This window comes from Coffea eugenioides, chromosome 9 (assembly GCF_003713205.1).
Source record: "Coffea eugenioides isolate CCC68of chromosome 9, Ceug_1.0, whole genome shotgun sequence".
NCBI classification, from domain to species: domain Eukaryota; kingdom Viridiplantae; phylum Streptophyta; class Magnoliopsida; order Gentianales; family Rubiaceae; genus Coffea; species Coffea eugenioides.
The window spans coordinates 1,465,222-1,476,829 of NC_040043.1; the positions used below are offsets into that span (position 1 = coordinate 1,465,222).

Below are 11,608 nucleotides of genomic sequence, written 5' to 3' on the forward strand. Positions count from 1 at the left end.
AATTAGCTATTTCCCTACAGCATTAAAAAAGACTATTCCCACACATGAGCCGCCATCTAATAATAATAAAGGGAAAAATGCACTTTTCATCCCCAATGTTTAAGGTGTTCACTAATTTCGTCCCTAAAGTTTCATAGAAAACACATTTCATCCTCATAATTTTGTGATTTTGACCAATTTTGTCCCTAAAGTTTATGTAGAACACATTTCATCCTCATAGTTTTACAATTCCTACCAATTAAAGACAATTAAAGGATTGTTAACAAATTTAGGCATAATATCATCACATGTCCCATTAATAATTGTATTATTAATACTTAATTCAATTATTGATTAATGTATAGAAATAACAACAAGTGTTTTTGGATAGGAGACTATCTCTTTTTTTTCCCTTTAAATTGTGATATGATATATTTGAAACTAAATAAATAGATTGAAAGATAAATAGATGATTGAAAAACAAGTATATGATGCAACAAAACAAAATTTTGCAAATAAATGACAATTCAAACCATTCATTCTTTTGCATTAATATTTTTCTCCAATTAGTTGTATTGGGTCTTTTCTTCAATTGGCTATAGTGGGATTGTTTCTTTCCCACTGACTTCATTTTCTTTGGATCTTCTTATTCAATTGTGATTAAAAAGAAAGTAATTGTGGCTAAAAATTTCTTAGTTTTTTTTGTATTAAAATGAGAAAGTGAATTAAGAAAAGATTTTTGAGCTTTTTGTTGATCCAATTTTTTTTTTACCTAATAGGCATGCCGTGATCAAGTGACGCTATCCCATTCAAATTGCTTGACAATCTACCAGTTGTCCTCAATTAGCCAAATTTAGGAAATTATGAGGATGAAATGTGTTTGCGTAAAACTTGAAGGATGAAATTAATCAAAATTATAAAATTACAAGGATAAAATGTGTTTTGCATGAAACTTTAGGGATGAAATTGGTTAACACCTTAAACATTAGGGATGAAAAGTGCATTTTTCCCTAATAATAAATGCATGTTCATTCGAAGTTTAGCAGCCATCTAATAATAATAAATGCACGATCATGAGGAGTAGTTTAAGTCATATAACACAATCAATTAACGTTCTTATGGGTTCTCTTCTTGATTTTTTTCAACTACTGGAAAGACTATAAGATTACCAACAGGGGTAGGCGTGGGTCAGGTATCCGCCCCATTCATCATTTGACTGACCCGACTCCCACCTTGCAGGTCAGTCATTTTATGACCCTTACCCGTCCCGCATATCAGCGGGTATCCTATAATCGGGTACCCAAACCCACTGAGATAGGGTCGGGTCAGCGGGTACCCGTCCCGCCCCATTTATTATTTAATTTTTTTAAAAAAATAATTTATACCAATTTAATTTTATATTTTACATATTCATCTAAGATTGAATAAATTTTTTTTTTTTAAAAAAAAGGTTTCCCACCAAGAAACAAGCATGTGAAGAGATTATAAGATAAAAGAAAAAAATTAAAAGAATTCAAAATCAATAAAAGTTTGAAATAAGTAGCACAATTTTTAATATATATGTTCCACATTAATTAAACTTTTTTCTATAAAATATAAGATCATGACCTTTACAAATGAATCTTGTAAATAAACTATAGTCTCTCATATTTGTAATGCAATTTGTTCAATAAAATTACTTATTTAGTTCTAACTTATTATTTTATAGTGTGTGTATAAAAATAAAAAATATATATGCAGGGCGGATCGGGTACCCGCGGGTTTTTAATTATGTTACCTTAACCCACCCCACATTTTAGCTGGTACCCGACCATCTTTTGACCCGATCAAATAATAAAAATTGGATATCCTAATTTTCGGATTTGATCAGATCGGATATGATGGGTTTTCGGGTTAGCGGATAATTTTGCCCACCCCTAATTACCAACACTAATTAAGTAATAAGTAAGTTAATAATAATAATTTTCCCTGTGATTTCATCTACTGTCACATAACTTTTCTAATGTTTTAAACTATCTATTTCACCCCCTATGATTTCATATAAGTTGAAAATTTAATGAAAAATAATCTATGTAATGTCATTAGTTTGAAATATCAGTAGTGTCTTTATTTAAATATTAAATCAAATGATGACTTAGCTATTTTGTACAAAATCATTGGGGGATTATATGAATAAATGTAAAAATTACATGTGGTAAAATGGATATTTATACAAACTATAGGGGTTAAGTAGATATTTTGATTTTATCAAATGCCCTTTTAGAGTATGTGTGGTCTAATTGCCTAACTGATTATGTATTCTGTCCATTTTTCACTTTACGTAAAACTATAGGGTAGTTTTGTGATAATTTTGAAACCTTAAGGGATCATCTGATATTATACAAAATCTTAAGGGGGTTATATGTAATTTATCTTAAGTAAGGAGGGATTGGGGTTACTCCTAGTTGTCATCTACGACATTAACTTTTCCATCTAAGGATCATTGCTCAGAAGGACAATGCATTCGCTTGCCAACAGAGAGCCTATGCAAACTAGGCTAGGAAAGATGTCAATCATTAGACAGCTTTTACTAGATCCTAGTTCACAAATATCTCGGCCAAAGTCAAACTCATATGTGGTAAAGTATATAGATTCTATGATTTAGGTTAGTTCAGCAATTAAATTTAATAGATTCAAATTTTAATATATTCATATTATTTGATAATAAAAAATTAAATATTTGAATTAATTAAGTGATACTGAATTTTCTAAACAAAACTTGTTTTCAAACTAAGTGATAAGCTATTCATTTATCACTGAAAGTGATATGTACTCAAATGTATTAGATTTAATACTTAATAATTCAATAATTTAATGTATTCAGGCTTCAAATTTTAGATTTCGAATTTCAGTTTTCAAATCTCAATTTTATCAAACATACTCTTAATAAGACGAACAACCAAGGATGAATGAACAATTCTGAAGACTAGACTGAGTAGTTTTATGCCAGTTACCAGGACAACTTGCAAAGAAAATATCATGAACTGCGTTTGACGCCTTTTGGCTGAATTATTTGAATATTACTTCACAATGCATTTAATCACATGATTTGCCAATTGTCATCTAAATCAAATAGTACACTTCAATGAATCTCAATAAATAATGTACCGAGGCCACTGCATTATACTATTTTTCACTTCTTCCGCTCTTAGAGTCATGAGGAGAATTCTTTGCAATATCCATCTTGAACTTCTCTTGTTATGTTTTCTTCCACATTGCTTAGCCATGGTATCAACCAACATAAGAAATGATCAATCATCTCTTCTTGTCCTGATAAGTCACATTTCAGTTGACCCTATACAAATCTTGGCAAAAAACTGGTCTGTTTCCTCTTCTGTTTGTGACTGGATTGGAGTTACCTATGGCTCTCGTCATCACAGAGTGACCGCCCTAGACATTTCGCACTTGGGGCTTACCGGCATCTTACCATCACACCTAGGAAACCTGCCATTTCTTGTTTGTCTTAATACGAGTAGGAACAGTTTCCATGGAGGATTGCCGAATGAATTTCCTCGGTTGCGCCGACTAAAGGTACTTGATTTAGGCTATAACAGACTTTCTGGAGAAATTCCTGAGTGGAGTGGTTCATTTCCTAAACTTCAATACTTGTCCCTCAGAGACAACAGTTTCACTGGCCTAATCCCGCCTTCCATTTCGAACATGTCAAATCTGAGAAGTTTATACCTTTCAAACAACTCTCTTGAAGGTAACATTCCGGGAGAGATCTTCAACATTTCCTCACTGGAAATGATTTCGTTGGGAGATAATCGCTTATCTGGAAGTCTTCCAAATTATATGTGTGCCCATCTTCCGAGACTAAGAGTCATTGCCCTATCAAAGAATGAATTGAGTGGTCCAATACAATCAAGCTTAGTCCAGTGTTCAGAACTTCAGGTTGTGTCCTTTTCGTTCAACAAGTTTAGTGGAACCATACCAAAACAACTTGGGAAGCTGAAGAAACTTGAGCTAATATACTTCTCCAGGAACAAATTAGTAGGTAAGATATTAATTTATGGGTCTATGGAGCAAGTAGAGTTAGATGACTTGTCATCCTTTTACTTCTTCAGAATTTCCATGGCTTGCGTATATATAGCAGCTATATAGATTTCTTTGGTTGCTTCTATTATCATTATATATAATAGTATATCCAAGTTTGAACTCATGACCTAACAATTGCCACCATCTTTTCTTTTCCTCTATTTGTCTCTTGTTAAAGTTAATATTCATTTTCAAGTTCCATCAAAGATGTGGATCTCAAATCCATAATTTTTACATTTTGCAGGTGAAATTCCAAAACAGCTTGGAAATTCAACCATGCTCCAATTCTTGGACTTAGCTGAAAACCACCTGACAGGTACGGGAATATGTAATTACACAAAATACACTCACACGGTCTAATGGTAAGAATATTATATATAAATTCTTGCATTTCCCGCGGGGGTGATACCGCGAGAGATCAGCAATTTATATAAACTGGAAACACTCAACATAGGGTGGAATAACTTGATTGCTTCCATACCAATTGAGATCTTCAACCTCTCCAGGGTAAAATTGACGTCGCTCACAGGAAATCAGCTTTCAGGGAATTTTCCATCAGCAGTTTTTTATTGGCTTCCCAATTTAGAAAAACTTTATCTCAATAATAACTACTTTGGTGGAGATATACCGGAGTCATTCTCAAATTCTTCAAAACTTCTTGTTCTAATGTTGTTTGATAACAAATTCACAGGTAGTTGTACGCGATAAAAATTTCAAGTCTGCAAAACGACAAGAAAAATACACGACAAATATATGATATATAAATTTAGAAAAATATGGGGGTACAATCTCTGGAAGTTTCTCGAACTTATGGAGAGTTTCCTTCGATTCTTCTCCTCGAACACCAATCCAAGGGCTTCGCAGCTTATTCTTGGATCAACCACCGATTCTTTCAAATCTTGATATGGAAGATTTGAAGAACTTGAAAATATTTGGAAGCTCAAGCCTTGCTATATGGAAGACCTGAAGAGCTTGAAGACCCAAATCTTCGTAGTTTGGAACTTCACCACTTGAGTGTATGAGATGCCTTCTGGTGTGTATCTCTGTATGTCTGTGCCTGTGTGTCCTTGATTTGGTTGAAAGACCTCTATTTATAGCTGTGGCAAGGGGTAGAGATTGAAGACCTGCGTACCACTTACTTGTCTTGCAAGACGTGCAGTCATATTAGGACTGTACTAGCCAAATATTATCTCTTCATTTCATATTTATTAACAAAGAGATAAGTAATTCCTCGATTGGCCAAACCCGTGGGGACACGTGACGTGGCGCCGTTTGACTGGCCAGGCCATTGCAGTATATAAGAAATATACTTGGATTAAACAACTCTAAATATTATCCCTTTAATAAGGAATAAATATTTAGATATTTATCCAATAAATATGTGATATGATATGATTTGGTTGGTGGAGATATCCCTGCAATTTGAATTGCTTTGGAACACCTCAACTTGACACGTGAAAAAATATAATTGGCCATTTAGTAACCAAAATTTCCAAGTGTACATGACATATGGCAATATCCAATTGGATAAAAATAAGCCATAAAATAATTTATAGACCAATGGTAATTTTAGAATTTAATTAAAATTCCATTGTCTACAAATGCCCCCTCGAAACTTGTTCGTGAATGCTGAAGATTGAAGCAAGATTTGAACGGGCAAGTTTCGACATTTTTTTTTGAGAGCATGGTCGGAATTAATTTTCAAATGAGTCCATAAATAGACTAAACTTGGAGATTTAGTGGCTTAGTGATCTTCAAGTAAAGTCCAATGACTTAGTGGCCCCAAACTCCACGTGAAATACCACCAATATATCCTTTAATGATCTCAATTCCCAATTAATTTCCAATATGAAATACCACCAATTAGTCCCGAGGCCGGATTAACTTATACCTTGTGTCTACTATTGGCATAAAGCCTACGGATGGATTTACTTAAGGCTTTGTAATGCCATGACCTTTGAATCAATCATAAGATGGTCAATGCAAGGCATTTTAAGTTCCACGGCTGCATGCATCATTTGGCGGGGCCAACGCTTCAAATTTCCAAGACCAAAAATGTTTCCCTGCAATGTCTATGCCATAGCTATACCATAAGTCCAATGAAGTAGCTATCCTGCCGCATGCAATGACTCCAATTCCCAACATGACTCTCCCGTGGCCCACAAGTCCTTCCTTATACCAAATGTGAGTGCTTACTCCCTAAGCCGAATTGGAATTCTTTCCCATAGCAAATTGCTTAGCCGGTGCAGTCTGCGAGGTCTTCTGACAAATTGGCTTCGAATCAATAAAGTTGATTCTGAAAAGGACTCGACTTTCTCACAAGTTCGTGCAGAAGAAAACTCCCTCCTCGGCTCAGATTCACACTAACCCTCTCCTATAAATAGCCGTGCCTAGCTTTACCAATTGCCATATCATCAAATTGGCTGAAGTACAAATATTGCCGACTGACTTTGTCCTCTGCCAATTGCCTAGCTCCAATACCACTTTGCAAGTTTTCCCCCAGCCGCATCATCAAATTGGCTGAAGTACGAATATTGCCGATTGACTTTGTCCTCTGCCAATTGCCTAGCTCCAACATCACTTTGCAAGATTTCTCCCAGCTGCATCATCAAATTGCCGCTGCGCCAGAGTCAGCCGTCATCAGGTACTTGCGGCTTCCCTTTTTTTCTTTCTTCTTTACTTGCAACATTTAATTATTACAAGAAGCTTGAGACGCTTAGAGCCCCACGATTTTACTAAACAATTTCTCAAAATATTATTTGAGAATGAAGCTCAGGTCAAAATATATATATATTTTTTGAGTTATTCCTCAGAGCTGAAAGTTCAATTTTCGTACCATTTTTTTTTGTTTTGTTTTTGCTTCTTTTTGTTTTGTGTTTTTTTTTTTTGGTTTTTTTTTGGTTTTTTGGTTTTTGTTTTTGTTTTTGTTTTTTTTTTGCTCATTTACTAAGATAATACCAAATATAATATTTGAACCCCCCCTTTTTTCTTAACACTAAATATGATATTTGAGCAAAAGAGTTTTTTTTTTTTTTTTGCTTTGCTTTGTTGTTTGTTTTTTTTTGTTTTGTTTTTTTTTGTTTTGTTTTTTTTGTTTTTGGTTTTTTTGGTTTTGCTCATTTACTAGAGTAATACCAAATATAATATTTGAACCCCCCCTTTTCTTCTTAACACTAAAATATGATATTTGAGCAATTTTTTTTTTTTTTTTTGCACCAGCCCATGCCAATATCCCAACTTTACCAACTTGCTCTCTTGTAAACAACCCACCTCGTGCCTGAAAAGGAGCTTGGAACCATTTCGGGGATTTGAAGAAAGCAACCAATTAGGTAATTTAATTACCAAGGTCTTGTAAGGACTTCCTTTCGTCACCTAATATTTTCTCTTACATAATTTCAGCAAGCATGCAAATCAAGGACTATGCCACGCCATTGCCCCATATCTCATTGACGGATGAAAGGGGAGGGCCTCAATCAAAGAGCTTGTCGCTACATGTGTATAAACCAGCTGTTGGGGCGCTCGCCGAATCTTTTATACCTCTTGAAGGATGCTTTCATCCCGAAAATTGGACTAGCAAGTGTTCTAAGGAAGTGGTGGCACCATCGACTTTCTCCACTACCTCGAGGGAAGAAGAAGTGGTCGTATTAAACTCGTCACTTCACAATGGAGATCCAGAAATAGCCAAATTCACGCTTCCGTTCGTGGGATTCAATGTTGACAAAGCTACATGAAAAACCCCATTGTCCTTCTTCGGTGAGGCGTGCTTCACCTCCCATTATTGGGAGTGGGCTGAGAACATGCTTGGAAGGTATAAAGACATACTCACACGCGCTGGTATATTTGAAGCCGTCTATGCGTCGAGATACTCCTACGACCGCTGTGAAAATATCTTGCGAGCCTTCTTCAAATATTGGTGTCCCTCGACGAACACATTTCATACGCCCGTTGGGGAGTTGTCCATCACACTTTGGGACCTTTATCGACTTGGTGGCCTTTCAATCGATGGTACGTTTTTTGACGAAATTGTTCCTTCGGCGCGGGAGCTCCTCACTCGTGACAAAGAAGGGAAGCCACTTCTTCCCGAGAGTTGCAGGCACCTCTTTTCCGCCTACTACTACCTTTGGACGAATGATCAAGGGGTATGGATGAAGGACTGGATTCGCTTCTGGTTCAAAGGAGAGGCTAGGTATAGGGCTCCTCCGAATAGAGCGAATAGAAGGAAGACCACATCTAAACCAAAAATGACTTACAACCCTTCTGGAAGCGTGGAGCCTTACGACCTTGCCGATACGAATGACTTCAATGTCCCTTTTGACACCCTGGGTATCCCAGGGTCTCTAAGAAAGGAGACCTATATTGCGGCATTCATAGCGTGTTGGATCTGCAAGTTCCTTTTGCCAAGCAAAAAGGTCGACCGTATTCGCCCAAGTGTTTTCAAGGTTGCATGCTTAATGGCTACAGGAAAAAAATTTTGTCTTGCAATTCCCGTCCTTGCGAGCATATATCATGGGTTGAGGGAGATCGTCCACGCCCCTAACCTTGGAGAATGTGAGGTAACTTTTCCAATCCATTACGTCTATGCTTGGATTGGCCAATACTTCGATGTATACTACGAAAATCATCAAGTGAGTAGCCACCACGCGCGCATGACAAGATTTAGTGGTGAGAAGATGGCAATATTTTATGGCCAATTGGAAGCTGAGGAAATCTTCAAAGAAACGAATCCTTTGATGCTTCCTAAATTGTGCTGGACTGAGAATGAAGAAAAGGCGTTGATCGATGCCGGATCCTTATCATCAAGACTCATGAGCTACTTCATTAGTCAACGCTCTTGCCATTTAACTCTACGTAAGGATAATACTTTCATTACTGAAAAATATAATCCTTGCAGGTTCAGCAGTTAATTCGGTTTTTGTCAGGACATCCCCAACAACTTGAAAGAGATCACTCACACTTATACCTTAGGTGAAGCTATTCAACTATGGGATTCCTCAGTTCGCACTCAGACGCGATCTCGGATGACTATACCCATGCACAGGAAGTATCCATTGATCACCAAAGACTATGATGCCTGGTGGTCGACTCGGTCAAATAGTGTCTCTTCAACTCCCTTAAAATTTACCGTTAAGATCCCTCAGCAATCATCGAAGAAGAGCAAGATTACCTCCGCCAACGAGTCAGTGCATCCTAATGGAGTTATAGAGATTGTAACGGGTCTTACCTCATCTACCTTGCGGAAGAACAAAACCATTAGTAGCTCCTTGGAAAATATTGTTACAAGAAATAAGTCTTCCAAGGACTCTCGACAGGCCATCAAAGAGGCGCAACCAGTGATTCCAGCAAAGAAGATGCCGCCCATGGTTTCAAAATCTTTATCAGTGACTCACACAGAAGAAGATGTCGAAATTGAAATGATGGACGATCGTGGTTCTCTCGAGGCTATAGGACAAGAAGGGACTCAAGCTCAGGGTATCGAATCTACCCAGAGAGGAACCCATTCGTTGGCAAGCGGCAGTAGTAGCCAAGACCGTCATTGGAACCGATCGAAGAAGAGGACATCTTCTGATTTGGAGGAAATTTCCTTTTCACCACCGTCGGTTGGAGTGTCGCCACTTAAGGTAATCATATTTTCCTTTTCTTTTTTTTTAAAAAAAAAAGACCCTCAAAACATTTTTTTTTTCAGCCCCCACTTCTTGAATTCCACCAAGAAGATGTTGATACCAATTCACCACTTGAACTTGAGACTGATGCTATAATTTCAAACAAGAAAGGTGACGAAGTCGTTATCAGCATCCCAAAGCAACTTGCCCCCAGTGGAGGCGCTTTGTCAAAGAAGGAGCTGTCTAATTTGCACGAAATCCGGAAAAAACCTAAGGTAGCATTGGTTTCAGAATTTCATGGTCAAAAATTGATCCAGGCGCATCGAAGGAAGTACTTGCAGAGTTTGTTGATGGATTTTCGCGGACAGATTCTTGACACTCCAACTGAACAGATCTCTTCTTTAAAAGAGTGTGCAGAGGAAATCATTGCGGAAATCACAAGAACGGATTCTACCAATGGTCTCCCTTTAAAAGATCACTTGATGGAATTGTTTGCCAAGGCGGAGGCATATGATGTTCTGGCATCCTCATCGTGGGAAAGGATGAGCAAAGAAACACATGCAGAACTCCTTTCCAACGCGACCGTCCAACTCAAGAGAGTTAAGGCAAAGGAAGAAGGACTAACTTGTCACTTGCAAAGTCTTGAAGAAAAGTTGCAGTCCATTGAAGACAGGAAGAAGGTTCTGCAACAGGAACTCATCAGTTTGGAGAAACAAGGCCTGGAAATCAGTTCGACTATCGATCAAAAGTATGAGACCTTCAAGGAGATCCAGGCTGAAATAACCCAAGCGCATGATGAGCTATCTTCCATTGAAAATACTAGCATCATGACTGATAACGCAATGAAGGAACTTGAAGACATGAAGTCTGCACTTGAATCATATAAAGTAGCTGTAGTGGAATACAAATTTGATATTTAGACTTTCCACCATGTTCTTCTTTTCCTTGAATTATTTTATCACTCATTTTTTCCATGTAATGAGTTTTCTTTTGAATAATAAAATGCTTTTCATTTCTTATCTCATGTTTTTTTTAAGAGAAAAGAACTCAAATGGAGCATTTTATTATTTTTTTTTATATATTTTTTTGGAAAGAGAAAATTCTTTTTCATTTTTTTTTTGTAAGGGACAAGGATTTGATTTGGAGCGGTGTAACTGAACTTAGAGGATGCCCTCCAAGCTGCCTACGTATCCCAACAAGGGAATCAAGTCACACGTAGTTCCTGCCGTTCGCATTTTAACCTCATGCGGGCCAGGAGTATCTATTTGTTTACCACCTTAGACTTGGTGGAGTGTTTCAGCAGTTTAACCACATACTACACTGTTGGTGGTTGCCATCCACAGTTTTAGCTCATGCGGGCCAGGAGCATCGCGCGGTTCCGATTATGCATAGTACCTTTTTAGGTACTTGCCATTGATGGGGCCAACCCTTAATCCATCTTCGGCAACCAACTTGTATGAGCCATTTGTATATACTTCTCGAATGACATATGGACCATCCCACTTAGGAGTAAACTTTCTTTGTCCGCCATGAGTGAGAATGATTGGTCTCCGAACGGCGAGCACTAACTCTCCAATTTGAAAAGAGCGGGGTCGAACGTGCTTATTGAATGCCTTTGAAAGGCGAGCCTGATAACACTCAATCCGTTGCTGAGCTTCCAATCTCTTTTCGTCGAGTGCTTCTAATTCCTCAAGGCGAAGACGAACATTATCTTCTCCACTGAGCCCTTCTTGAATTGCAATTCTTAGCGAAGGTATTTGACACTTAAGTGGAAGAACAGCTTCAACACCGTAAACAAGCGCATATGGGGTTGCTTGTGTGGGAGTTCGAAAAGTGGTTCGGTATGCCCAAAGCGCTTCTCCAATCCGAAGATGCCAATCCCTTTTCGATTTATCCACGATTTTCTTCAACAGATTACATAAGGTCTTGTTGAATGCTTCAGCGAGTCCATT

General features: G+C 37.5%; 1 protein-coding gene across 1 annotated transcript; it reads left to right on the forward strand.

The window, feature by feature from the left end:
- Window positions 1-3,243: 3,243 nt before the first annotated feature.
- Window positions 3,244-7,787, forward strand: LOC113783235 (MDIS1-interacting receptor like kinase 1-like). The gene is made up of 3 exons (XM_027329311.1): window positions 3,244-4,015; window positions 4,301-4,372; window positions 7,456-7,787. Exons 1-3 carry the CDS (start codon window positions 3,244-3,246, stop codon window positions 7,785-7,787), a joined length of 1,176 nt encoding a protein of 391 aa, XP_027185112.1.
- The last annotated feature ends 3,821 nt before the right edge of the window (window positions 7,788-11,608 follow it).